The following is a 27,748-nucleotide window of genomic DNA, read 5'->3' as shown; positions in this document are numbered from 1 at the left end:
CAGAGACAACTGTGTCTTTAATAGCATTCACGCTAGGCCGTGTTTCCCCAAATGAAATCTTCCTGTGCTTTTATAGCTCCATTGAAATCAGCCTCAATGGCCTGGGTGGTGTGTCTTGAGTGTTGATCCATGAACCAAGAGGTCTCTGGTTCAATTCCTGGAGGCTTCATCCCCAGTAGGAAGCATGCAGGAGGCAGCCAACTGATGTCTCTCTCCCATTGGTGTTTCTCTCTATTCCCTGCCCCTTCCTCAATTTCTAAAAAAAAAAAAAAAAAAAGAAGAAGAAGGAAGGAGGAGGAGGAGGAGGAGGAGGAGGAAAATAAGTCAATAAAAACAAACATATTTTTACAATATTAGCCTAAATGAGTATAAAACAGAGTGAAATCAATAAACCCAACCCCACCCCCACTGGCTACCTGGCTGCCCCTGGATGACGCCTTGACCTCACCGCTCTCCCTGCTCACCTCAGTTCCCCAGGTACCTGATTGAGGCCCTTGGTGGCCCAGCCCGTTCCGACAACGCCTGCTGATAGGGTACTTGGTATGCCCAATGCTGCGCCTACTGCCACGCCCACTGCCACCGTGCTGACTGCCGTGACCACTTCTTTGACCTGCAGCACGAGATACGGGGAGTCACACTCCCCATCAGGGGCTGGCCACGGACACACCCACCAAGAATCTTCACTCAGGAGAGACCCGGGTCCCCTCCAGCGGAACCACAGAGGAGCAGTTGTTTGCAGGGCAACAGGCCACGTGGAGAGCGGAGAGGAGGCGGGGAAAGAGCAAGGGGGAAGGAGCTGTGGGATGAGGGAGACAGCGGCCCTCTAGGTACTGAGAGGCTCAGAAAGCCGCAGGGGTGGCCGGGAAAGGACACAGGCAGTTCCCGGATGGTCTAGGTTAGGGCTGGCCACTGGGAGCCGGAAGCAAGTTCAGAGTTGGGGAACCACCCTGTGAGCTCTCACGACCCAGGCTGGGCCGGGATGGTTCTGGGGGGCCCAGGGGCTGAACCCGGCCCGGGATGGTTCTGGGTGGCCCAGGGGCTGAGCTCAACCCGGGATGGTTCTGGGGGGCCCAGGGGCTGAGCCCGCTTGGGATGGTTCTGGGGGGCCCAGGGGCTGAGCCCGGCCCGGGCACGGTGTGGGCACCAGTGGAGGAGCTGCTGATGCCATGTCCTGACTGGGCAGCGGCTTAAGGAGCGAGATCACCTCTCTCTGCGCTGAGCGGGGAGGTTCTGGACAAGGAAGCGGATACTCGGAAAACAGGGATGAGGCGGAGGAGACGCCAAGATGGTCCCTGAGGGTCGTGCACTCGGCAGCGCCGCCGTGAGAGCCCCCCTACCCACAGGCTGTGCTGGCGGAAGCGGGCCAAGACCCCGAGAACGGCTGCCCTCCAGGCGTCAGCACTGGGGGGACTTCGCAGGCCCTCAGTGGTCTCAATCTGCCCCCACACACACACTCATAACCGTGTCAGATCCACTGTGCAGAGGAGGAGACTGAGGAGGACAGTGGAGAGAGCTCCCGCAAAGCCCCCACGCCAGGTGACAGGGACCAAGAGGCCTGGTGTCCTAATAAGCCACTAGGCTTCCACCACCGACAGAGGAATACTCAGACAGAAGAATACTCAGACAGAGGAATACTCAGACAGAGGAATACTCAGAGGAATACTCAGACAGAGGGATACTCAGACAGAGGAATACTCAGACAGAGGAATACTCAGACAGAGGAATACTCAGACAGAGGAATACTCAGATAGAAGAATACTCAGACAGAAGATAACTCAGACAGAGGAATACTCAGACAGAAGAATACTCAGACAGAGGAATACTCAGACAGAGGAATACTCAGACAGAGGAATACTCAGACAGAAGAATACTCAGACAGAGGAATACACAGACAGAGGAATACTCAGATAGAAGAATACTCAGACAGAGGAATGCTCAGACAGAGGAATATTCAGACAGAGGAATACTCAGACAGAAGAATACTCAGACAGAGGAATACTCAGACAGAGGAATACTCAGACAGAAGAATACTCAGACAGAGGAATACTCGGACAGAGGAATACTCAGACAGAGGAATACTCAGACAGAGGAATACTCAGACAGAAGAATACTCAGACAGAGGAATACTCAGACAGAAGAATACTCAGACAGAGGAATACTCAGACAGAGGAATACTCAGACAGAAGAATACTCAGACAGAAGAATACTCAGACAGACCTCCCGGCGGGTTTCTGGGGAGAATCCTGAGTTGGCGCCACGTGAGCGGCTGGGAGAGGAACAGCCCGCACTGCCCGCTTCATTCCGACTCAGACCCGCTCCCACGTGTCAGCGACAAGCTGGCTTCCCTCAGCTCCTCTCTGACCTGCACAGAGGTGGCTGGCGTTTTAAAGGGTGCGTGAAGGAGGGGACACGCGGGGCTCAGGAGACCGCGGAATGAACGTTTGAAAAGGGCCGGTGAGCATCAGTGCGGTGGGCCCGGTGTCAGCCCGCTGGACGGAGGGAAGCCGGGCTCCCAGGCGCCCACGGGAGTGGAGGCAGTGGCCGGCCCTCCTGACACTGCGTTGTAAGGGATGAGGACAGCATGCGTGGTTATAGGAACAGAGTGAAGACAGCTTAAGCCTCCCCCTCCCCCCACCCCTGCCGCAGTGAGAGGAAGCTGCTGATCCATCATCAGTGTAGCCCCCGCTGTGGCACGGTGCAGACCCACATCCTGGAGCAATAAGTTTGCAGAGGCTTGAACTGAAGCCAAGACATAGATGTTTGCAGTGGGAATGAAAGGGTTAAAGGGAATACCAGGGGCAGATAACCTGACCCATAAGGAGCCCAGCCCAGCCTGCCAGCTCCCTCTGACCAGCTCCTGCAGGAAACGGAAGAGGGCGCGCTCCTCGCTCAGAGGGAAAGGCCTCCTTTGCTGATGCTGCTGAGCTGGACCGCAGCTCCTCGGGGGGGACAAAGAAGAGATGGACAGGGTGTCCGGAGGGGAGGTGTGAGCAAGGGTGCAGACGGGGTGTGGCCGAGAGGTGTGCAGACATGGGCATGAGCACCTGTTATGCCAGAGCATGTTGGTGTCGGTGAGTGAGTATATGACTCCCAGGAAGTCTCAGATGCCTCATAAATGCCGCCCACCTTCGCCGGCCTGAGTGATTCTGAGAGACAGAGCCCCGACTTGTGCAGCCAGACACGGTGCTGAACGGGGCCCCCATTTCATATCCATCCCTCCTCTGACTACAAACTACCATCACCCCATTTGACAGAGGGGAAGACTGAGTCTCAGGAAGGCTAGGTAACATGCAAAGACCCTTACCTAGTGAACAGAAGACAAAGATTGAGACCTAGGTCTGCGTGTTACCAACATTGGGCCTTAACAATCCCAGAGCTTCCCAGGCGGGCGGGGGCAGCTGGAGTCCGGGCTCCAGGCCAACACCCAGCTGGGGACCCAGGGCGTGACTGGAGTTGGTGGCAGGGCAGGGCCCTTCTGGAGTTTGCATGAGCAGGAAGTATGTTGCCCTCGTCCCACTGGGAATGAGAGACACGCCCTTATCACACAAGTTCTATTTTAGGATCGCTCCGAGGCCAGCCAGCACCTCACCCCCCTGACAGCTGAGCGGGGTCACAGGGGCCCGACCACCGTGAGCAGGGTGGGTGGCTGTTGCCGGGGGAAGTGAGGATGGCTGCCAACCGGAAGTCTGCTGGGAAACGTGGTTGAGAGAAGGCTATTGACTACAGGCGTCAGGCGTCAACCGACCGAAGATGGAACCATTTGAGCATCAAAAAGGAACAGCAGATTGTGAATAATGACACCAATGTGCTCATGATGGCACTTTTAAAAATGCGTTCGTCACCTTGGGAGGGTGCGAAAGAATCGCCATATTATTTCAAAAGCTGGGAAATAAAGGAGAAGATTCAAGCATTTCTTACGTGAACTGTACTCAGACAACCAAGTTAAGAATGACAGCAACACCCAAAGCCACGAAACAATACTTAAAAGGTGGCTACAGCCCTAACCAGTTTGGTTCCGTGGATAGAGCTTCGGCCTGAGGACTGAAGGGTCCCAGGTTCGATTCCGGTCAAGGGCATGGACCTTGGTTTCAGGTACATCCCCAGTTGGGGGTGTGCAGGAGGCAACTGATTGATGTTTATCTCTCTCATCAATGTTTCTAACTCTCTATCCCTCTCTCTTCCTCTCTGTAAAAAAAAAAAAAATCAATAAAAAATATATTTTTAAAAAAGGTGGCTACACTTCTATATGCAAAGGAGTAGAAAACACAGGGGGAGGGGTGTGGTGCAGGGGACTTTAGCCTCAATGTTAGGTTTCCATTGGGTTGGGGGGGCTGACAAGGGAAATGTGCTCACATATGTGAAGCAGAGATTAAATAAAGCCTTGGCATGGTGTCGGGCTGCGGCGAGCATTCGGAAACGTGACTGTCCTGGAGCCGGAGGAAGGAGGAACATAGGGAAGGGGAAGAGGCGGGGAAGAGAAGCAGAGGGACAGGTAAGCTGCTTGGACTTGAGGGTGGACGAGAACGCCTGCCTGCAGCCCCCGCCTCGGCCCCACCCGCTGGGAGCCATTCCCCTGTCCCTCCCTTCCCAGCTCCTCCCAGCCACGCAGGACAGTGTGACTGAGGAGTGGGCCTGGGCAGTGGGCCGAGGCTGCCCCCCCTGAGCCCACCATTCCCGCCTCCTCAGGAAGGCTCTGGGGAGCCCTCCCACCCCGGGTAGTGGACCCCCAGACCTCAGCAGGCACCCGTGCCCTCGGTGCCAGAGCTGCGGACCAGCAAGGAGACCACATCATCACCACGAACAGGACTGCGGGTTTGAAACAAAAGCTTTCTGGGGACTTACCTGAGCCATCCTTCCGTGCAGGTGTGTCTGCGTGCTGCTGCCTCGGGCCCAGCCTTCTGTGATCAAGACTTTCCTCTTCCCTCTGACCCTGCCCAGGAACACAGCACCTGTATTTAAAGCCATGATCACGTGACATGCTCCTCTCTGAGACATGTGTCAGGTGACCTGCGAGGTATGACTCAGTAAGAGGAGGGTCATGTTCTCCACATTGGCATTTAGCATGGATTACCTTATGCTACTAATAAATACATAACTTTTTAAAATAAAAATGCAAACCAAAGATCACACAAAACCTGCTCTTGGTTCAAAGCAGGGCCAGGCACAGGCCAGGTAGACACGTGGCCCGGAAGCCCGCCAGACAGAAATCAAAGTCCACATGCCGAGTCGGAAGGGTTCGGTGGTGCCGCGGTCAGCAACACGGTCACAGGTCACCAAGTCTCAGGGCCCAGAGCAGAGGAGAGAGGACAGCAGGTCAGGTGGGTGTGGGGCGCGGAGGGACGGAGAGACAGAGGAGGGAGGAGCTCCAAGGAGAGCCGAACACGGGGACTGACCATGACCAGACACACCAACCATTCCAGCAGCCTCTGAGCAGATGGAGCCAGACCAAACGTGTCATCAGAGGCGCATGCCCCACCCTGGAAACAGGGCGCCCACTCCCTCCTCTCCCTATCCCTACCCCTACCCCCGGGACCACAGTTCAGAAACACACCCCAGACCAATTGGAAACCCAGTTCCATCACCGCCTGGGTGTGGAGAGGCCGCTTTTTTAGACACCAGCGTGCTACCCCATCTTACCCTCGTCCCTCTCACCTTCGTCCCTCTTCACCTCGTCCCTCTCACCCTCATCCCTCTTCACCCTCGTCCCTCCTCTGGTCTCAGGGCACAGGCATGCCCCTGGGCAGCCACAGCCCCTCCTGACCCTTCCCGCCCCCTCCTCGCCCTCCCTGTCCTCGCCCCCCCCAGGCTGGCTGAAGGCCTTGCCTTTCCTTCCCACAGCTCCCTCTGGCCTCTGCTCCTCTGCACCCCCCTTCTCTCTGCCCCAGCCCCTGCCCAATGCCCACTCCTCCTCTCCCCCGCCCCAGACAGACACCTCCTCTGAGGAGCTCCCTGAAGGCCCAGCCTGGCTCAGCTGCCACGCTCAGGGTCCCAGCCCCCGTGACACCACCTCTCCCCACGTGATCCTGCTCTGCTGCGGTCCCTGTGCCTGTCTCACCCCCTCTGGGCTGTGAGCTCCATCAGGGGGTCCTGTGTGCTCCGCCCTCCCTCCCTGCATCCCCTGGGTCCTGAGAGGGGCCTGGTTTGGAACAGCAGGGAAGGACCTGTGGGAGCAGGAGGGCTGGAGGGCCAGGGGCCAGGGCTCAGGCCAGGCAGGCCCAGAGATGGTGTCCACCTGGGAGAGAACAAGGGCATTTCTCACTCTGAAATGAAATGGTGATTTAAGGGGAGGCCTGGGCCCTGTGCCAGGAACAGGGCAGTGAGCTGGGGCCTGGTCTGGGGAGGCAGCGGTTGCCAGGAGCAGTGATGCAGGTGGACTGAGCTCTGGAATGTGCAGGCGCCTTCCCGGAATCGCCCCACTTCCTGTAAGAGCCCGCCCAGCTGGCTGCCTTTCTGCTGCACACCAGGTGCTGGGCCGGCCCCTCTCAGATCCTGTGTGAGTCTGGACTCCAGGGATACAGGGGGCGGGGGAGCTGTCCTCATCTGACACTAAGAATCGAATGCGCAGCATCCGGCAGACACAGGCCTGGGAGAAAGGAGGAGCGAGAACAGAGGGGCTGGGGAGGCATGAACCCCAGCAGCAGCTGAGGCCCACGGCTAAATGTCCTACAAGGCACGGGCCCCCACAGCTAAGATTTATCTGGATCAAGACGTCATTGGTGCCCTAACCTGTTTGGCTCAGTGGATAGAGCATCTGCCTGCGGACTGAAGGGTCCCAGGTTCGATTCCAGTCAAGGGCATGTACCTTGGTTGCAGGCACATCCCCAGTAGGGAGGTGTGCAGGAGGCAGCTGATCAATGTTTCTCTCTCATCTATGTTTGTAGCTCTCTATCCCTCTCCCTTCCTCTCTGTAAAAAATCAATGAAATATATATATTTTTTAAAAAGACATAACTGGTGCGAGGTGGAGAGTCTCTGCCCTAACGCCATCACTAAAAACACAGAAGCCCTCGCTGGTTTGGCTCAATGGACAGAGCATCAGCCTGCGCACGAAGGGTCCCAGGTCCAAATCCGGCCAGGGGCACATGCCTGGGTTGTGGGCTCCATCCCCGGGCCGGTGGGGGGGCCGGGGGGCCTTCAGGAGGCAGCCAATCAGTGATTCTCGCTCCTCATTGATGTTCCTGTCTTTCTCTCCCTCTGCCTTCCTCTCTAATATCAATAAAATATATATATATTTAAAAATACAGAAGAGGAGGCAAGCTAATGAGTCCACAACTGGGGTGAAATGGAAACCAAAAATACTCAATTAAGATAAAAAGCGGAAGTAGAAAAAGAAGGGAATAGAGGAATCATGGGACAAGTAGAAAACGACAGGTTTCTAAATAACCCCTGTGAGAACCTCATCCCTCTCACCCTCATCCCTCTGAAGCCCTAAAAAAGGTGTTCGGTTGAGTAAGTGAATATACAGGAATAAATATGCACTGGATAAAATCCGTGCGATGCAGGGACAGCAGCAGCGAAAGGGAAATGCGAGTGCTCGGTTGGAGAAGAGGAAGTCTCCAATTACTATTCCCGCTCCCACGGCCAGACACAGGAAAGGGAAGGATGAAACAATGGCCAGCGCAGGGAGGAAACAACAGGCCGCAGACACCAGCGAAACTGAAAACACAGAAAGAGAGAAAATGAAACAAACAAAAGCTGGATCTTTGAAAACATCCATTGTGTCCACACACTCTTTGACAGATTACAAAGGAAAGGAGAGAAGATGCTGATGACCAGGCTGGGAACGGAAGCGCGGCTGTTACTGCAGAACCTGCGGGCACCCGAGGGCGCCCAGGGACTCCTGGGCAGAGCCTCACACACTGACATTCTGGAGGAAACGCACCAATTTCTTAGAAAAGCTCAATGTACACACCTCCATAAGAAACGGAAACCTCACCTCTCTTCAGGGTGTTTCAGTGCAAAGAAGGGCTCACGTGCTGGTCAAACCCCCAATGAGGCCTTGAGGGGGACAAGGCAGGAGGTGGGCGAGCGCCAGGCCACAGGCCGGGCCACCAGGGGGGCAGCTGCGGGAGAGGCCAGACCGCGGCTGCAGAACCACCTGAGCACGTGGACCCTGGACACGGGCCTCAGAGGGAGTCCCTGGCCCAGCAGCTGCAGCCGGGCCTGCGAGGGGCAGCACCCCCGTGGGGCGCTCAGGCCACACTCAGGGCTCTGGGCTGGCACAGTGAGGCCCTCACCCTGAGCAGGGGGCGTGAGAGGAGGGGGGGCAGGCAGTGGCCCAGAGCCACACCGTGAAGGGCATGGCCTGCTTGTGGGCAGTGGGCGCTCTGTGCCTCTCAGACGCCTTTCTGAGTGAGACTCATTGGAAACAGAGGATGCTGCCCGGAGGCCATTCTTCCTTCCCGGCCAGAGGAGCCATGGCCTTTTTGGACCCACCAGTCCGGAGCCTGTGTGTCCCAGGGAAGCAGGAGCCTGGGTCCCGGGGGTCATGCTGGGAGAGGGGGCCCCTGCACACAACGCTTCCTGATGGGGGGAGGGCTCTGCCAGGTCCTCTGATGGGGGGAGGGCTCTGCGCTCCCCTCCGTCTGCAGGGCGGCTCCCCTCCCGCTCCCCTGAAGCCTGAGAGCTGGGTCTCCTATGGCCTCCAGCAAAGCTGTGCCTGACAGCAGGAGAGAGGGGTGAGCTCAGCTTAGGTGCTGGTTGCCTGGCCAATAGCCACCTCCCCTGCCCGCTGCCCTCTCTCCGGGGTGCGCACAGCCTGCCCTTCATGGGGCAGCACCGGCCCCTCCCAGACCTGGCTGAGGCCCCAGGGGCTGAGCCCACCAGGAGCCCCTGCCCCGCTGCCGCAGCCCACCATGGGTTTGCGTGGAAACAGGACGGGAAGGTGGGGGCCAGGCCACAGGAGGATGGGGGAGAGGCTTCCCTGCACAGAGGAGACCAGGGGATGAAGAGCACCTCTTGCTGCCCTGGGACAGGGCCAGCTGAGCATGGGCCCTGGAGGCTGTGACCACAGCGACCAGCACAGCGGACGTGGACCAGCAGGCGGGAGAAGCCTGGGCCCTGGTGCCCCGGGAGCTGCGGGACTGAGCCTGCGCCTGCCTCCGCCTCCTGCTCCAGGGACAGCGGACGGCCAGGCTGGGGCAGCCGCTCTCAGGGGAGTTCCGCTTCTCCCACCCACATGCACCCCATGCCAATGAGCCCTGGGATCCCCAGGTCCAGGCACCCGCCTGCTGAGGCCTTCCCGTGGGGTCCCGCCCTGAAGGCTGCCCGGGGCTCCTGTCCTTCGTGGGGTGGGTATAGGATAAGGGCCCCCGTGGGCCTGGGGCTGACAGCTGGGCCTCATGCGCCCCGTCCTGTAGCGGGAGCCCGTGGCCAGGCCAGGGCAGGTGTAAGGCTTCCCTCTGACTCCGACTGCTTCCAGGCCCGGCCGTTCCAGGCCTTGAGGTCGGAAATCATGGCCTGTCCACGTAGAGAAATGCTGACGTTCAGTGTTCAGTCCTCTGAACAACAGGGAAAGGGAAAGCGAAAGTGTCCACCTGTGTATAAAACCTGTTGCACTGGGAGCAGAAAGCCAGACCCACCCTGGCTAACAATGGCTTCGGTAAGTCCTCAGAACTTTCTAGAACCAGCTCTACAGGGGAGGGCAGCTCCCTGTTACAAATGAAGGCCTGGGGCTGTGTTCCTGCTGCTAACTCCAGCGCTGTCTCTAAGGCTGCCATGGAGAACTGCATGTTGTTTAAGCCTCTTTTGCTGCAGGACTGGGAGGTCATGGGGCAGAGGGAGGCCCCGCTCTGGGTCTAGGACTGTATGGAGTTGGGGGGGTCATGTGGGAGGATGTGTGGGGTCTGGTCTGTGCCCGCCTGAGCTGGGGAAGGAGCTGGAGTGTGGGCAGATGGGGGACCTGGGACTTGGGGAGCAGTGGATCCCGGGCTGTGGGGCTCAGCTGCTGCTGGTGTTTGATGCCTCCTCAGCCCCTCTGTTCTCGCCCCCACTTTTTCCGAGGTTAGTGTCTGCCTAATGGGGTGCATTCGGTTCTCAGTGTCCAACTTGGACAGCTGCCCCCATTAGCCCTGGAGTTCAGACTCGCAGGGATCCAGGAGGGGCCGGCCCAACGCGAGGTGTGCAGCAGAAAAGCCGCCAGCGGGGCTTGGCTCTTACAGGAAGTGGGGCGATTCCGGGAAGGCGCCTGCACACTCCAGAGCTCAGTCCACCTGCATCACTGCTCCTGGGAACCACTGCCTCCCCACCAGGCCCCAGCTCACTGCCCTGCTCCTGGCACAGGGCCCAGGCCTCCCCTTAAGTCCTCATTTCATTTCAGAGTGAGAAATGCCCTTGTTCTCCCCCAGATGGACACCATCTCTGGGCCTGCCCGGCCTGAGCCCTGGCCCCTGGCCCTCCAGCCCTCCTGCTCCCACAGGTCCTTCCCTGCTGTTCCAAACCAGGCCCCTCTCAGGACCCAGGAGATGCAGGGAGGGAGGGCCGAGCACACAGGACCCCCTGATGGAGCTCACAGCCCAGAGCGGGGAGACAGGCACAGGGACCGCAGCAGAGCAGGATCACGTGGGGAGAGGTGGGGTCCCCGGGGCTGTGGGTTCCTGAGCCTGGCAGCTGAGCCAGGCTGAGCCTTCAGGGAGCTCCTCAGAGGAGGTGTATGTTTTGTTTTTTTTTTTTTTGGGGGGGGGGGAGGAGTGGGAGTGGGGCCAGGGCTGGGGGCAGAGAGAAGCTGTGGTGCAGAGGAGCAGAGGCCAGAGGGAGGTGTGGGAAGGAAAGGCAATGCCTTCAGCCAGCTCGAGGGGCCGAGGACAGGGGGTGGGTCAGGTGAGAGCGGAAGTGTCAGGAGGGGCTGTGGCTGCCCAGGGGCAGGCCTGTGCCCTGAGACCAGAGAAGGGTCACGGACAGATGGGAAATTTGGGAAGGACACCGGGCGTCCTGGGGGACCGGCTGTGGAGGTGAAGGGACAGGAGGCACGGAACCTTATTAGGAAACTGTGAGGTCACAAAATCCAGGAGTGGGTGCCTGAACCGAGTCATGGCGGAAGATGGACAAGGAGGAGAATCGGGAGAAGTGTCCGGGTCAGCGTGGGCTGCTGGGTACCGGCATGCAATGGGGCAAAGGGAGGCTGAGCCCTGGCCTCAGGTTGGGCCGCCTGGGGTGAGGGCTGCAGGAGGTTTCTCATTCGCTGAGGTCAGACACAGAGATAAAGAAAAGCTGAAAAATTCTCTAATCGTGAAGCTGCAGTGCCCTGGGCGGGGCCCTGAGGAGAGGGAGGAGGTGAGCCAGGCAGGGAGAGAGGGAGGAAAGGGACAGGAGAGACAGGACAGAGAAGACCCAGCACAGTCACTGCCAGCTGAGTGTCCCCGGGCAAGTCCCTCTGCCTCTCTGATCCTCAGTTTCCCCAGCGGAGCAAGGGGTGCTGCCCCCTCCCCTGGGCTGTGGGAGGGTGGCAGTCATGGGGGGAAAGTGCCCGCAGAGCCTGCTGCCTGAGTGTGTGAGCCCCGTCTGCCCCCTCCCCCACCCAGCTCCGGAAGCTGGGCAGCCACACCAGGGCCTCCTCAGAGCTCAGTCCCCTTACTAGGCTGTCAGTCCTGTCCCCCAGGTTGGCATCTCCGAGGGCGGGTGCCCGGGGCTGGAGGGCAGAGTGTGAGGAGGAGCCAGTCGGGGCCATGCTCGGCCAGGGCCAGAGGCATGTGAACACCTGCGGGCAGTGTGTGAGGCAGAAGCTCTGACTCACCTGCCCACGTGGCTGGGAAGGGCCTGGGTCCCAGCCTCCAGGAAGGGCTTTGCACACAGCAATCGTGTCATCACCCTCCGGACACGGGCACAACACACCCACATATGCTTGTTGGCATCCTCATGTGTGTGCATGTATATGCACCACATACAACATACGCGTGTACAAAACACACAGACACGCAAGCATTACACACTCTCTTTGGACAATTCTTCACTCTCCCAAAGCACAAGGTCATGTTTGCATCCTTCCCTTCCTCGGGGCATCCAGATTCCAGGCTTCCAGTTCCCCAAGGGCACCCTCTGAAAGCGCCAGAGGCTGAGGGCCTCACAGGGGCCAGAGTCCCCTCCACACGCTGACCAGGCGATGAGCATCCGCGTGGACTCCCCTGCCCAGCTGCAGCTCCCAGCTGGGCCTCTGCAGCTCCCTGACTCTGTCTCACCTTCCTGGCTGTTCTCTTGCAGTTTCGTGAAGAGCCCAAGCCTGGAGACCTGATTGAGATTTTCCGACTTGGCTATGAGCACTGGGCCCTCTATGTGGGCGATGGTTATGTGATCCACCTGGCTCCCCCAGGTAAGGGGATTGAAAGTGGAATTTACCAAAGTTTTATTAGCCTAATGTAGGGGTCGGCAAACTCATTAGTCAACAGAGCCAAATATCAACAGTACAACGATTGAAATTCCTTTTGAGAGCCCAATTTTTTAAACTTAAACGTCTTCTAACGCCACTTCTTCAAAATAGACTCCCCCAGGCTGTGCTATTTTGTGGAAGAGCCACACTCAAAGGGCCAAAGAGCCGCATGTGGCTTGCAAGCCGCAGTTTGCCGAAAACGGGCCTAGGGAGAATAATTCAAAGCCAAATGCCACCCTGAAACCCGCGTTAGTTTCTCCCTGAGCAGTGCTGGTGCTCACTGCACATCCCTGTCCTCTGGGGGCATCTCAGTGGTCCCTCAGGTCCTGACTCAGCAGGGACAGAGGTCCGTGGGCCCCAGGGAAGCCGGCTGCACCCGCATTGGATGCTCTCCAGCTCCGGCCGTTAGCTGGGCGAGCAGACAGATTTCTCTAAACCAGCAGCGTGTCTGGGTGTCCCGGTCTCATGGAGGGACTGCCTCTCAGGCTGTGTCCTGTGCTCAGAGGACGTCACAGAACAGGGCGTCCTGAGAGGGTTTCCTGAACACCCTCCACGGAGCAGCTCTCCCCGGTCACACGTCACAGAGAGTCTCACACACATGAGCACCTGGACCCTGATGTAACGCAGGGAGAGCAGAAGCAGGATGACAGGCAGTCAGAGCAGAAGGCAGGGCCCACACGTGTGTCCCGTCCATGAAAGGAAGGTGCTGGGATGAGACCGCGGACTGGGAGGCACAGGGGCTGGTGCCCTGCAGAGCAATGGCACCCACACCTCGGACAGCAAGCGTGTGCGTTCTCGCTGGACAGACACCGTCTCATGATCACAAGACTCTCCTTGTAACTGACCAGGGTTCTCTGCGCTGTCACCCACACTGACAGCGTTGAAAACTGTCAGCATTGATGGCAAATAGTAAGCGAAACCCCCTAATCCAGACGACACTTAGGAGGCTTGGAACAGGGAGGTGAGTGTGAGGAGCGGGTCCTGCTTGTGTGTGAGGGTGCAGGTAGAGCTTCCTCAAGGGCAGTGCTAATGCAGCATCAGCCCGAGACTCACACATGAAGGAGCCTGCTGGTTAGCGTGCTCCTCAGCTCCCTCCTCTTAGAGACCAAAACCCGGACCCAGTCTCAATGGACTGGACGCCACCAGCTGGAAGCGCTGTGTGGCCTCTCCATGTGGCCAGAGCTGGGCCAGAAAAGGCCGATGATGCCTCAGGGTCCACTATCGGTTGTAGAACGGAGATGAGAGTTTTACCATGAAGTTCAAAAGGATAATAATGAGGGAATGTATGAAATTTGCACAGCAGAGTCTGAAACCCAGTGGGACCAGAACAACTGTGATCTCTCTCTGAAACTCACAAGTGCAAAGATGAACAAATACAATTTTCTACTGTTGTTTACAATGGATAAGCTATGGACCAGCCATTGTAGGGACTTGGTCAACTAGATGAAGTCCATTCATATAATGGAACACAGTGGCAGCCACTGACCATCACAACATTGATTAACATGAAAAGTATTCACAGCTCGTTAAGGAAAAGAGCAAAATGATGGGACCTGCCAATCACATTGGTGAAGGGACAGACACCAGAGCCCAATAGTGTGATCCCTGGCCCTTCCTCCCTGTCTTGTGTCTCCTCTCTCCCTCCCTGGCCTCCCTGCAGTTGCTGATACTCGTGTGTCTGATTCCAGATGAGTACCCTGGGGCTGGCTCCTCCAGCATCTTCTCCGTGCTGAGCAGCAGAGGGATGGTGAAAAGGGAGCTCCTGAGGGATGTGGTGGGGGGCTGCCGCTATCGGGTCAACAACCACTTGGACCACGAGCACTCACCACTGCCCGTGAACAAGATTATCAGGTCTGCGGAGGAGATGGTTGGTAAGGAGTTGGCGTACAGTGTTCTCAACAGGAACTGTGAGCACTTTGTCACCGATCTGAGATACGGCAAGGCCCGCAGCCGGCAGGTAAGGCCCCTCTTCAGGGACTCCCTCTCCCTCTGATGGTCTACTTGGGGAGGGGGTGACAAGAATGACCCTGAATAAATCTAAAGGGAGTCCTGAGGGTCTTGTTGGCTGGGAGTCAGGAGGTTTGAGAATAAATCTCACATCTGCTTTGAATTCACTCAGGGTCTTAGGACAGGGCACTTCCTCTCTGGCCTCAGTTTCCCCATGTGCAGAAGGAGGGGATGTTTGGGAGACCTCTGGGGCTCTGGCCACCTCTATCCCTTTAGGATCCTTCACGTCTAAGACCCACCCTAAAGGCAGCTCCTGGTGCCCTGTGTGCTGTCAGGGAAAGTCTGGGCCAGCCCTGCACCATGACAGGTGTCCTAAGGCCCCAGAGAGCCCTCAGGCAAGAGATGCTCAGGTCTGTGGCCTATGTGAGAGCTCAAGGACGTGTTATGTAAGGTCTGGGCACAGCCTTACCGCTCTCCTCTTTCCCTCTTACCAACACACAGCGAGTTAAGAAGCAGAAGCAGGATTCAATCCCCAGTGGTCCCTGCTCTTCCTGCTGAACCACAGCACCTCCAGGGCTCACAGCCCCTGTGATTGGGTGATGGGCAGCCTGGATGGAGGAGAATGAGGGGAGGAGGAGGTTTGGGAGGGAAATTAAGGATTTGATGCTCATGAGGGGTGTTGAGGTGATCTGTTAGACACCCAGATAGAGCTGTTGAGTAGTAGTTGGATGTGTGAGTTTAGATTTTCAGGCTGAGGTGGGAGTGGAGATAGAAGTTTCCAGGCTGCACTTGGGAACAGTACACAGAGCACAGTGATCCCTGAGGCCATGGTTTCCCATCGTCCCCCTCAGCTCTGCCACCACCTCCCTCTGCAGAGCTGGAGCCCAGGTAGAGCCTGGACCACAGAGCCATTCCCACTTTCACCCCCAGAGCTCTGGCCCCAGGAGCCCAGGCAGGAAGCCCCTCCCTTGGACACCCCGTAGGGACCCAGTGACCCCAACCTGGAGGCTCACACACAAGGATTCCATCCGTCCATCCTGCCAGTTGTCAGGACACATGCAGACCAGACCAGCACTAACACGTGGTCACACCTCGGCTCCCAGGGAAGGGATGTGGGACAAGGCCAGCATCTCCGAGAGGCCAGGCCCCGGGGAGGGCGGGAGCAGAGTGTGACCCCAGCCCCTTTGGCGGGAGGGAGATCCTGCCCAGACTTGCTGTGCACTGTGGACCTGGGCTGCTCCCTTTCAGGCTGAAAAGTTCAAGACCACAGCAACGGTGGGCGGCCTTGGAGCCTTAGCTGCGATCGCTGTCAGCTTTGCTGTTGCGAACAAGCGATCCCAACGCCAGTGACAGCCTGAAGGGGCACAAAACCCCGCGTTAGAAGCCGCTGTAGAGACGACCTCGCACAGTCCCGTCACCCTGACCCGAGCTCTCAGGCAACCTGTCGTTCTGTCTGTCACTGTCCCTCCCCCCCTGGCTGAAGGATGGACTGACTGTGCCAAGACTGAAGAATTCAAACGTGAACCTATGTGCCCTCCAGGGAGGAATTCCGCAGCTTCTGTGGCGCCTAAACCAGAACGGAAGCACCGGGCACCTGAGGGGGAAGCCAGTGGTTTCTGTCCGTGTGACCTTGGGAAAGCTCTGGACTCTCAGAGCCTCAGTCCCTTCCCCTCTGAGCTGGGGGCCGGGCTCCACCCTAAGAGGACAGCGTGAGGGTCAGAGAAGGCGGTGGGTGGGGGATCCCAGCCCCTGGCCGGCCTGCAGTGGGTGCTCAATGGACTGTCTACTTGTCCTCTGAGGTCTGACCACTGTGGTCAGCAGACAGCACTCATTGACTCTCATGGTGCAAAACGAAACACACAGTTACCTCCGCTTCGTTCCCACCTCTGGTCCTTGAGTCCCCTGATGAGGCATAAACATCTCCCAGCATCTTTCCCGAAACTCCTACCTCCTTCAGTCAGCCCTCCTTTTTAGAAGTTTTGTTTTTCTTTCACTTTTTTATTTTTTTCAGAGAGGAAGGGAGGAGAGATAGAAACATCAGTGATGAGAGAGGATCATTGATCAGCTGCCTCCTGCACGTCCCACACCAGGATTGAGCCGCCACCTGCGCATAGGTGCCGATCGGGAATTGAGCTGTGACCTCCTGGTCGATACTCAACCGCTGAGCCTCTGGCTTGCTTTTCTTTTAACTCAAAGGTCAAGTCCTCACGCACCTGTGACTCCCACAGGGGATTAAATCATCTCCCCGTGCCCAACCTGCCGTGGCTCCAGCTGCCCCTGGTTGAATATTGAAATGAGTCGCCTCCACGTTGAGGGCAGGGAAACTGCTGTGTGACATGTAATGATGGACACATGTCATTCGAATGTGTCCAGATTCATAGGATGCATGACACCCAGAGTGAATCTTGGGCTGAACTAAGGTCTGTGGGTTGTAATGATGTGCCATGTAGGGTCATCAGTTACAACAAAAATACACGCTGGGGGCAGGGAAGTTGATAATGGGGGAGGCTCTGTGTGAGGGGGGGTCAGGGGTCATATGGGAAATCTCTGTACATTCCTCTCAATTTCTCTCTAAACCTAAAATTTCTCTAAAAATAAAATGAAGTCTTTTATAAAACTTACCCTCCTCCTAGTATCCCTCCGCTAGTGCCTAGTGTGCCCTGGGTGTGGTCCCAAAAGGGGCGGGGCCCCGTGCCCTCTACTTCCTCGCCTGGCCTCTGCCCCCAGGGGCCCTGCTGAATGGCCATCTCCATGGTGGGCAGCACAGCCCCTGACACCCTGACTGGAGATCTGGGGGCGGCCCCTCCCCTGGGCTGTACCTTCCCAGCATGAGAAAGTGGGGGGCCCTGGATCCCCTCGGTGCACAGACACCAGGCTGGGAGGAAGCTCGGGGCCTCAGAAGGTTGGAGAACGAAGAGAATGACTTGTACTTGCTGCCAAAGAGCGCCTTGCTCAGATCCCCAGGCTGAAAGGTCAGCCTCCAGGCGGGGGTTCCGGAAGGAGCCCTGCTGGCCTTGCTCCCAGGCTACCTCTGGGTCAGAGGGCACAGCTGCTCTGTGAGCCCCATAACCAGCGGGTGAGACACAGGAGGAGGCTTCTCACTTCTGGGTCTAAAGCTCCCCCATTAGCAGTGGGAGACGGGGATCCGGGGACTCGGGTCTTATGGGAGCTGTGAGCTCCGGGCTCTAATTCTAGGCAGTGAATCTCCCCTGGGACCATATTTTTTTAAAAATTAGCCTAAATGAGTATAAAACAGAGTGAAACCAATAAACCAAACTGAGAGGTTCGGAGGGGCCGGGGCGCGCACCTGTGACGTGAGGCCTCAATGTATCAAAGGAGTTTTATTCCGACACCTGATGCGGGTGGGCTGGACCGAGGACGGCATCAGCGGATGAGCAGGGGGCGGGTCTGTTCCTCCTGGCGGGCTGCAGGCTGCTCTGCTGAAGGGGTCTGGTCCGCCCTTGGCTCCTCCCATCCGGGGTCTCCTGGTGACCTGAGCTGTGCGGTGCTCAAGGCTGCAGGCTTCCTGCGAGATCTCTGCTGAGCACGTAAGTCTCTCTCTGCCCCTGGGATCCCGTTACCCCTTTCACAGACCCCACCCCCACCGGGTAAGCAAGCCCTCTCCCCTCTGACTGGTTGCTGAAGGTGATGCCTTGACCTCACTGCTCTTCCTGCTCATCTCTGTGGCGCAGGGACCTGATGAGGGCTGCGATGCCCAGACCCAGGGCCAGGACGCCTGCTGCCATGCCGACTGTCACGCCGCCTGCCAAGGCCGCCTGAGTGACCTGCAGCACAAGAGACAGGCGTCACACTCCCCATCAGGGGCTGGCCACGGACACACCCACCAAGAATCTTCACTCAGGAGAGACCTGGGTCCCCTCCAGCGGAACCACAGAGGAGCGGGTGTTTGCAGGGCAACAGGCCCCCAGGAGAGCAGACAGGAAGCGGGGAAAGAGCGAGGGGGGCGGAGCTGTGGGTGTGAGGGGACAGCGGCCCTGTAGGTACTGAGAGGCTCAGAAAGCCGCGGGGTGGCCGGGGGAGACACTGGGAGCCGGAAGCAAGTTCAGAGTTGGGGAACCACCCTGTGAGCTCTCACCACCCAGGCTGGGCCGGGATGGTGCTGGGGGGCCCAGGGGCTGAGCCCGGCCCGGGATGGTTCTGGGGGGCCCAGGGGCTGAGCCCGGCCCGGGATGGTTCTGGGGGGGGAAGGGGCTGAACCCGGCCCGGGATGGTTCTGGGGGGGGAAGGGGCTGAACCCGGCCCGGGATGGTTCTGGGGGGCCCAGGGGCTGAGCCGCCCGGGATGGTTCTGGGGGGCCCAGGGGCTGAGCCGCCCAGGATGGTTCTGGGGGGCCCAGGGGCTGAGCCTGGCCCGGGATGGTTCTGGGGGGCCCAGGGGCTGAGCCTGGCCCGGGATGGTTCTGGGGGGCCCAGGGGCTGAGCCTGGCCCGGACACGGCGTGGGCACCGGTGGAAGAGCTGCTGATGCCATGTCCTGACTGGGCAGCGGCTTAAGGAGCGAGATCACCTCTCTCTGCGCTGAGCGGGGAGGTTCTGGACAAGGAAGCGGATACTCGGAAAACAGGGATGAGGCGGAGGAGACGCCAAGATGGTCCCTGAGGGTCGTGCACTCGGCAGCGCCGCGTGAGAGCCCCCCCTACCCACAGGCTGTGCTGGCGGAAGCGGGCCAAGACCCCGAGAATGGCTGCCCTCCAGGCGTCAGCACTGGGGGGACTTCGCAGGCCCTCAATGGTCTCAGTCTGCCCCCCACCCACACTCATAACCGTGTCAGATCCACTGTGCAGAGGAGGAGACTGAGGAGGACAGTGGAGAGAGCTCCCGCAAAGCCCCCACACCAGGTGACAGGGACCAGGATGCCTGGTGTCCTAATAAGCCACTAGGCCTCCACCACCAACAGAGGAATACTCAGACAGAAGAATACTCAGACAGAGGAATACTCAGACAGAGGAATACTCAGACAGAAGAATACTCAGACAGAGGAATACTCAGACAGAAGAATACTCAGACAGAGGAATACTCAGACAGAGGAATACTCAGACAGAGGAATACTCAGACAGAGGAATACTCAGACAGAAGAATACTCAGACAGAGGAATACTCAGACAGAAGAATACTCAGATAGAAGAATACTCAGACAGAGGAATACTCAGACAGAGGAATACTCAGACAGAGGAATACTCAGACAGAAGAATACTCAGACAGAGGAATACTCAGACAGAGGAATACTCAGACAGAGGAATACTCAGACAGAGGAATACTCAGACAGAAGAATACTCAGACAGAGGAATACTCAGACAGAGGAATGCTCAGACAGAGGAATACTCAGACAGAGGAATACTCAGACAGAAGAATACTCAGACAGAGGAATGCTCAGACAGAGGAATACTCAGACAGAGGAATACTCAGACAGAAGAATACTCAGACAGAGGAATTCTCAGACAGAGGAATATTCAGACAGAGGAATACTCAGACAGAAGAATACTCAGACAGAGGGATACTCAGGCAGAGGAATACTCAGACAGAGGAATATTCAGACAGAGGAATGCTCAGACAGAGGAATGCTCAGACAGAGGAATACTCAGACAGAGGAATACTCAGAAGAATACTCAGATAGAGGAATACTCAGACAGAGGAATACTCACACAGAGGAATACTCAGATAAAAGAATACTCGGACAGAGGAATACTCAGACAGAAGAATACTCAGACAGAAGAATACTCAGACAGAAGAATACTCAGACAGAGGAATGCTCAGACAGAGGAATGCTCAGACAGAGGAATGCTCAGACAGAGGAATACTCAGACAGAGGAATACTCAGACAGAGGAATACTCAGACAGAGGAATATTCAGACAGAGGAATACTCAGACAGAGGAATATTCAGACAGAGGAATACTCAGACAGAAGAATACTCAGACAGAGGAATGCTCAGACAGAGGAATACTCAGACAGAGGTATACTCAGACAGAAGAATACTCAGACAGAAGAATACTCAGACCTCAGGGCGGGTTTCTGGGGAGAATCCTGAGTTGGCGCCACGTGAGTGGCTGGGAGAGGAACAGCCCGCACTGCCCGCTTCATTCCGACTCAGACCCGCTCCCACGTGTCAGTGACAACCCGGCTTCCCTCAGCTCCTCTCTGACCGGCACGGAGGTGGCTGGCGTTTTAAAGGGTGTGCGAAGGAGGGGACATGCGGGGCTCAGGAGACTGAGGAATGAACGTTTGAAAAGGGCCGGTGAGCATCAGTGCGGTGGGCCCGGTGTCAGCCCGCTGGACGGAAGGAAGCCGGGCTCCCAGGCGCCCACGGGAGTGGAGGCAGCGGCCCGGCCCTCCTGACACTGCATCTCTCTCTCTATTTTCTGTTAAGAATAGCGTATTGATTCTGAGAGAGAGAGAGGGAGGGAGAGAGGGAGAGGGAGAGGGGGAGAGAGAGGGAGAGGGGGAGAGAGAGGGAGAGGGAGAGGGAGAGAGAGAGGGAGAGGGAGAGAGAGAGGGAGAGGGAGAGGAAGAGGCATCCGTGTGAGAGCACATCGATGGGCTGCCTCCTGCTCACACCCCAGCGCGGTCAAGCCCACCACCCAGGCGTGTGCCTGACCAGGAATTGAACTGGCGACCTCCTGGTGCGCACGATGACACCCAACCAACGGAGCCACGCGACCAGGGCCGACAACGATGACATTTCAAAGGACAGGACAGTGCCCAGGTCCCTGAGCTCCAGGCCATACATGTCTCTCCCCTCCTTTCCACTCTCTCTAAAAATCAGTGGAAAAATATCTCGGATGAGGATTAACAATAAATAAATATAAACAAATGGATGAAATGGTCTGCTGTGGCTGACTGGTTGGCAGTAATGCCTGCTCTGTCTATTTAAATGACAAGGCAGACACTTTCCATTGACTGCATGAGCTAACTGTGCAACTCCAAGGACGTGAAGAAAATAGACACGTATGTACCATGTATCAGAAATGCCATCCTCTGCAACTCTTTGTACATATATATACTTTTTAAATGTTTGATGTCAGCTAAGAATGTGTGCCGGGGTATGTGGTTTGTCAAATTATCTGAGACCAGGAGTCAGCCAGCTATGGCACAGGGGCCCAATCGAGCCCACTGCCAGGTCTGATCACATAACTGAGTCGATACCCCCTGCTGGGCACTGACCTTTAGGCCACTTCACAACCGACATTCCCCTTGCTAAGACCACATTCCACTTGCTGAGACCATTATCTTTCCCCTCAGGACCGGCCTAGAGAATTCTCCACCCAGAAAAAGCCCTCCTGGAGTCCTTTAAAACCTCTGACTCCTGTGGGTGCTGGCACCATTTTGGGGTTCAGCCCATCTGGTATCCAGATGATTTAATAAATTCATAATATAAAAGGCTAATATGCTAAGTGTCCCTCCAACCATCCAACCAGTGGCTATGATGTGCACTACCACCAGGGGGCAGATGCTTAATGCAGGAGCTGCTATGACAGGCACTGGTCATTTACAAAGAAATGGCCCACGGACCTGGCGCTGATAAAGCATACTCGGCTTCCCCCAAGTAGGACACAGGCCCCACCACCACCCTGGAGCAACAGCCCACCAAATTGCAGCCAACACTGCCAAGACCCCATGGCGCAAAATGCAGCCCACAGCCCAGCCCAGCCTGGAAATGGTCGCTGTGGGCATCGGGTAATTACGTCACATAGCAACGCCCAGCTTCCTCTCCCTAGCAACTAGCCTCCTTGGAGTTTCTTCAGCCCAAGAACATGACTTGCTTTATAACCAGGTGCAAACAATTTACACTTTACCAAATGTCTGTGAATCATTTTCCCGTGCCTCATCTCATTTGATCCTCACAGAAGTCCTGGAGTAGGTAGGTATGTAGGAGACTCAGTGGAATCCTATTTTCTTTTCATTAGCCAGAAAATGAAGATTTAGAAAGTTTAGAAACTTGACCTGACTGAAAAGAAGTAAGAAATGGTGGACCTTGAAAATGACTTCAGGTTTTCTCACTGCACAGAATATAGTCAAACACTGCTGCAGTGAAATATTTGTTCTCCCTGCATGATCTACAATAATAATCTGCTTCATGTTGATATTTACTGCTGTGTTGCTGACAATTACCTGAAAGAGAAGTTGGGGTGCTTCGCTGGGCTGGAAAAAGTATAGCTACATCAGAAAGCAGGTCTAAATAAGCAACTTTATCTATATATATAAAACTTTTGCTAATGCCAATCACACAGGTGTGTTTCCATCTGTCATTGTCAATCATGAATTTGGTTGACACTTCTACTAGTATTATAGAGAAAGGGTGAGTAGCGATATTAAAAATTTCTTCTAATTAATATCCCTTCAATGTGCAGGAATTCATGCACCAGGCCTCTAGGAAATTCATAATTCTTTACCCCTTTTGTCCTCGTGCGTTCCTCCTTCAGGGATTCTAACACCCACCACTGTTTTCATAAAACACTTCTGTAGGAATGGCCTTACCCACTCCGTTAGGGATTGTCCACGACTGCGTTTCTGCTACCAAGCTGAGGAGTGGAGTGGAGAGACAGAGACCCCGTGGGCCCAGCCCGAAAGGTGTACCCTGGCCCGTCGCAGAAAACGTCTGTCTGGCATGACCTGACTCTTCCTCCTCTTGGCTCCCACTGTTCCTCCTCCCTCGGTCTGTAGTCCCTATCACCCCTGGTCATCTCCAGCTCATTTTCCAGCTTCAATTTAATCAAAAGAATAAATCAGATTCAGCTCGGGCATTGCCTCTTCTGTGACGCCTTCCTGGATCAGGCACCTGGGTTCCAATCCCACCTCTGCACATGGCTGTCAGGTGCTAGACTCAGTGCCTAGTGGTTGAATGGGTTTGGGTAAGCTAGTAAAGCACCGTGAGCCTCAGTTTCCCCATCTGTAAAGAGGGGACAAAACAACCCTCCCCTGGAGCTATGGGAGGGGCCAGGGGTGACTGTCCTGGCTGTGACATCACCCCCTGACCTCACTGGTCTGCATAGCGACTGGCTCATCTCCCCACCCTCTTCCCTCCCCCGACTGTCACTCCCTCGTGGGCAGGGGTTCTGTCCCTGCTATTTTGTCTCGTTTGTGTCTCCCCCTCCACCCCGGCCGCCCACACGGATGCCCAGCCACTGTCAGCGGGGGGAATGGTCAGGTTTCTGGGGACAGGGACACAGGCTGAGGACGCACCTGGTCGCTGCGGGGGACTCCGTAGCGCAGCTCGTTCACGAAGTGCTCACAGTTGGCGCTGGTCAGCTTGTAGGGCATCTCCTGCCCCAGCTGCGCCTCCGCCCGCTGCACGATCTTGCTGGGAGGCAGCGGGGGGTACTTCTGGTCATGCTTGTTATTGACGCGGTACTTGTCTTTGCCGGCCACCACGGACAGCAGCTCCTTCTTCACTATGGCCCTGTCGGTCCCAGAGGACATGATGTTGGCCAACGCAGCACTCGTGATTTCACCTGTGGTTCCCGAAGAGGAAAGAGGGAGGTGGTCGGGGCTGAGAGCGTGCAAGCAGGCAGCCCCACTGCCTGGGCGTCACCAGGGAGGATGAGCTGTGGAAAGGCCGCCCCTGCCTGGCTTCAAACTCAAACACAGGCCGACCCACTCCTGGGTGGCCTTGGAGCAGTCACAGATGCCCCTCACTCGGGCTGCCTCATTCCTAAAGCAAAGGATGTGGATTCTGCGAAAGGCCCAGGTGAGCGCCGATGTCCCTGAAAGATGCAGGAGGGGCAGAGCGGTCCAGGGCAGACACCAGTGCTAGCCCGCCAGAGCGGGTGGGGCCTCCGCAGCCAGGGGACATGCTGTCAATAGCAGGAAAGCAAGCTGTGAGCAGCCCAGGCCTGACCTGCAAACCCAGAGCCCCACCCACCGTGTGGCCTCAGGCACGTCCCTTCTCTCCTCAGGGCTCATCCCTCAGACTGAAGGGCCTGGGTCAGGTGACAGCCACCCTCTCCCAGCTCTCAATTCCCGGGTTTGTTCCTGACAGGACGCCAGCCTCCCGCTCACCCAGGCTTCTGGGAAAGCTGAAATGAAGGCAGAGTGATGCCCTGGAACCCTCAGCAGTTCTTATTTGGTTTTTTGTGGGTTTTTTTTTTTTGGGGGGGGTGTGTTAAATTTTTTTTTAATTGATTTCAGAGAGGAAGGGAGAGGGATAGAGAGGCAGAAACATCAATGATGAGAAAGAATCATTGATCGGCTGCCTCCTGCACACCCCCTATTGGGGATCGAGCCCACAACCCGGACATGTGCCCTTGGCCAGAATCGAACCCGGGACCCTTCAGTCCGCAGGCCAAAGCTCTATCGACTGAGCCAAACCAGCCAGGGCTCTTATTTGGTTCTTAAAAGGGCATTTGACCCTGGCCAGTGTGGCTCAGTTGGTTGGAGCATTATCCTGTACACAGAGAGGGTGAGAGAGAGAAACATCTCACATCGATGTTTCTCTCTCTCTCTCTCTCCCCTCCCCCTTCTCTAAAAATCAATGGAAAAAATACCCTCAGATGAGGATTAACATAAAAATAAATCAGTAACTTATTCCTCAATAAGTCTAATTTTTTAAAGCCTGCGTTTGGCTTTAAAATTCACAGGTGTAGGCACACACCGTCAGCCAGGAAATGCAGGCATCGGTTTTATTTGGCCAGTTCCCTGCTGTTGAGTGGTTCCTAAGCTTCTACCACGATGCTCCGGGAGGGAAGGGAGGTTGGCCCAGCAGGGGAGGTTGCACAACCAGGAGGTGGGTTCTCATCCGCTCTGCAGAGGGTGCAGCTGAACTAGGGGGCCCAGTCACACAGGCAAGCGGAGGCCCCAGGATCCAAACGGGTCTGCCAGGTGGGAAGCCCACGCTCCGTCCACGCCGCTGCAGCCCGCTGTGCGCTGTGTCCTACTCATGTGCCCCCAGAGCATGGAGCACACGGAGAGGGGTGCTTCCCTGGGACGGTGGCTGGCTGGAAGCGAACCCCAGTATCGCCTGGGATAAAGGCCAGCAGTCCGTCTCTCCACGACTCACTGCTGAGGAGGAGGCGCGGCTGCCAGACCTACAGGGAACGTCACGCAGCCACTGGCCACGGAGAGCCCCCCATGCCGGGCACTGGGTCCGACAGCACAGAGCGTGCACCCGCTCACACCCCCCTCTGCCTGGGCTTGGCGGGAAGCAGCCTTACGTGGAGGCCCCAGGTGCACCACGTAGCCATCCCCCACGTAGACGGCCCAGTGCGCGTAGCCAACGCGGAAAATCTCAATCAGGTCTCCAGGTTTCGGTTCGGCCTGTGACTGAAAAACCAGAGACAGGCTGAGGTTAGTCCTCACAGGGAACATTCTAGAACCTGACCTGGAAGGAGCCCAACCCAGCCTGCCAGCTCCCTCTGACCAGCTCCTGCAGGAAACGGAAGAGGGCGCGCTCCTCGCTCAGAGGGAAAGGCCTCCTTTGCTGGGGCTGCTGAGCTGGACCGGAGCTCTTCGGGGGACAAAGAAGAGATGGACAGGGTGACCAGAGGGGAGGTGTGAGGAGGGTGCAGCACAGGGTGTGGCCGAGAGGTGTGCAGACATGGGCATGAGCACCTGTTATGCCAGAGCATGTTGGTGTCGGTGAGTGAGTATATGACTCCCAGGAAGTCTCAGATGCCTCATAAATGCCGCCCACCTTCGCCGGCCTGAGTGAATCTGAGAGACAGAGCCCCGATTTGTGCAGCCTGACACGGTGCTCAACAGGGCCCCCATTTCATATCCATCCCTCCTCTGACTACAAACTACCATCACCCCATTTGACAGAGGGGAAGACTGAGTCTCAGGAAGGCTAGGTAACATGCAAAGACCCTTACCTAGTGAACAGAAGACAAAGATTGAGACCTAGGTCTGCGTGTTACCAACATTGGGCCTTAACAATCCCAGAGCTTCCCAGGCGGGCAGGGGCAGCTGGAGTCCGGGCTCCAGGCCAACACCCAGCTGGGGACCCAGGGCGTGACTGGAGTTGGTGGCAGGGCAGGGCCCTTCTGGAGTTTGCAGGAGCAGGAAGTATGTTGTCCTTATCACACTGGGAATGAGAGACACGCCCTTATCACACAAGTTCTCTTTTAGGATCGCTCCGAGGCCAGCCAGCACCTCGCCCCCCTGACAGCTGAGCGGGGTCACAGGGGCCCGACCACCGTGAGCAGGGTGGGTGGCTGTTGCCGGGGGAAGTGAGGATGGCTGCCAACCGGAAGTCTGCTGGGAGACGTGGTTGAGAGAAGGCTATTGACTACAGGCGTCAGGCGTCAACCGACCGAAGATGGAACCATTTGAGCATCGAAAAGGAACAGCAGATTGTGAATAATGACACCAATGTGCTCATGATGGCACTTTTAAAAATGCGTTCGTCACCTTGGGAGGGTGCGAAAGAATCGCCATATTATTTCAAAAGCTGGGAAATAAAGGAGAAGATTCAAGCATTTCTTAGATGAACTGTACTCAGATAACCAAGTTAAGAATGACAGCAAAACCCAAAGCCACGAAACAATACTTAAAAGGTGGCTACAGCCCTAACCAGTTTGGTTCAGTGGCTAGAGCGTCGGCCTGAGGACTGAAGGGTCCCAGGTTCGATTCCTGTCAAGGGCATGTACCTTGGTTGCAGGCACATCCCCAGTTGGGGGTGTGCAGGAGGCAACTGATTGATGTTTCCCTCTCTCATCGATGTTTCTAACTCTCTATTCCTCTCTCTTCCTCTCTGTAAAAAAAAAAAAAAAAAAAAAATCAATAAAAAAATATATTTTAAAAAAAGGTGGCTACACTTCTATATGCAAAGGAGTAGAAAACACAGGGGGGAGGGGTGTGGTGCAGGGGACTTTAGCCTCAATGTTAGGTTTCCATTGGGTTGGGGGGGCTGACAAGGGAAATGTGCTCACATATGTGAAGCAGAGATTAAATAAAGCCTTGGCATGGTGTCGGGCTGCGGCGAGCATTCGGAATCGTGACTGTCCTGGAGCCGGAGGAAGGAGGAACATAGGGAAGGGGAAGAGGGGGGTGGGGGAGAGAAGCAGAGGGACAGGTAAGCTGCTTGGACTTGAGGGTGGACGAGAACGCCTGCCTGCAGCCCCCGCCTCGGCCCCACCCGCTGGGAGCCATTCCCCTGTCCCTGCCTTCCCAGCTCCTCCCAGCCACGCAGGACAGTGTGACTGAGGAGTGGGCCTGGGCAGTGGGCAGAGGCTGCCCCCCTGAGCCCTCCATTCCCGCCTCCTCAGGAAGGCTCTGGGGAGCCCTCCCACCCCGGGTAGTGGACCCCCAGACCTCAGCAGGCACCCGTGCCCTCGGTGCCAGAGCTGCGGACCAGCAAGGAGACCACATCATCACCACGAACAGGACTGCGGGTTTGAAACAAAAGCTTTCTGGGGACTTACCTGAGCCATCCTTCCGTGCAGGTGTGTCTGCGTGCTGCTGCCTCGGGCCCAGCCTTCTGTGATCAAGAGT

General features: G+C 56.7%; 2 protein-coding genes across 2 annotated transcripts; one reads left to right on the top strand and one right to left on the bottom strand.

Moving 5' to 3' along the window:
* On the bottom strand, nt 1-27,748 carry LOC103302085 (phospholipase A and acyltransferase 3-like). The gene is made up of 5 exons (XM_054725847.1): nt 27,679-27,748; nt 25,471-25,579; nt 23,504-23,772; nt 465-610; nt 1-256 (listed from the first exon to the last, which is right to left on the bottom strand). The coding sequence occupies exons 1-5, from the start codon at nt 27,685-27,687 to the stop codon at nt 250-252; spliced, it is 540 nt and encodes a 179-aa protein (XP_054581822.1). The 5' UTR covers nt 27,688-27,748; the 3' UTR covers nt 1-249.
* On the top strand, nt 9,592-15,986 carry PLAAT4 (phospholipase A and acyltransferase 4). The gene is made up of 5 exons (XM_054724945.1): nt 9,592-9,600; nt 11,575-11,595; nt 12,207-12,303; nt 14,049-14,317; nt 15,556-15,986. Exons 1-5 carry the CDS (start codon nt 9,592-9,594, stop codon nt 15,655-15,657), a joined length of 498 nt encoding a protein of 165 aa, XP_054580920.1. The 3' UTR covers nt 15,658-15,986.

Source organism: Eptesicus fuscus, chromosome 13 (genome assembly GCF_027574615.1).
Source record: "Eptesicus fuscus isolate TK198812 chromosome 13, DD_ASM_mEF_20220401, whole genome shotgun sequence".
NCBI classification, from domain to species: domain Eukaryota; kingdom Metazoa; phylum Chordata; class Mammalia; order Chiroptera; family Vespertilionidae; genus Eptesicus; species Eptesicus fuscus.
Note: the sequence above shows the minus strand (reverse complement) of the source record. Positions and strands in the feature narration are given on the sequence as shown.

What these genes read in the sequence shown, in the direction of transcription:
- PLAAT4 (XM_054724945.1), top strand. An exon ending in GATCCACCTGGCTCCCCCAG is followed by an intron (nt 12,304 to 14,048) that starts GTAAGGGGATTG and finishes GTCTGATTCCAG; the next exon opens with ATGAGTACCCTGGGGCTGGC. An exon ending in GCAAGGCCCGCAGCCGGCAG is followed by an intron (nt 14,318 to 15,555) that starts GTAAGGCCCCTC and finishes GCTCCCTTTCAG; the next exon opens with GCTGAAAAGTTCAAGACCAC.
- LOC103302085 (XM_054725847.1), bottom strand. An exon ending in GGTGCACCTGGGGCCTCCAC is followed by an intron (nt 23,773 to 25,470) that starts GTAAGGCTGCTT and finishes CGGGAACCACAG; the next exon opens with GTGAAATCACGAGTGCTGCG. An exon ending in GAGTCCCCCGCAGCGACCAG is followed by an intron (nt 611 to 23,503) that starts GTGCGTCCTCAG and finishes CTCGTGCTGCAG; the next exon opens with GTCAAAGAAGTGGTCACGGC.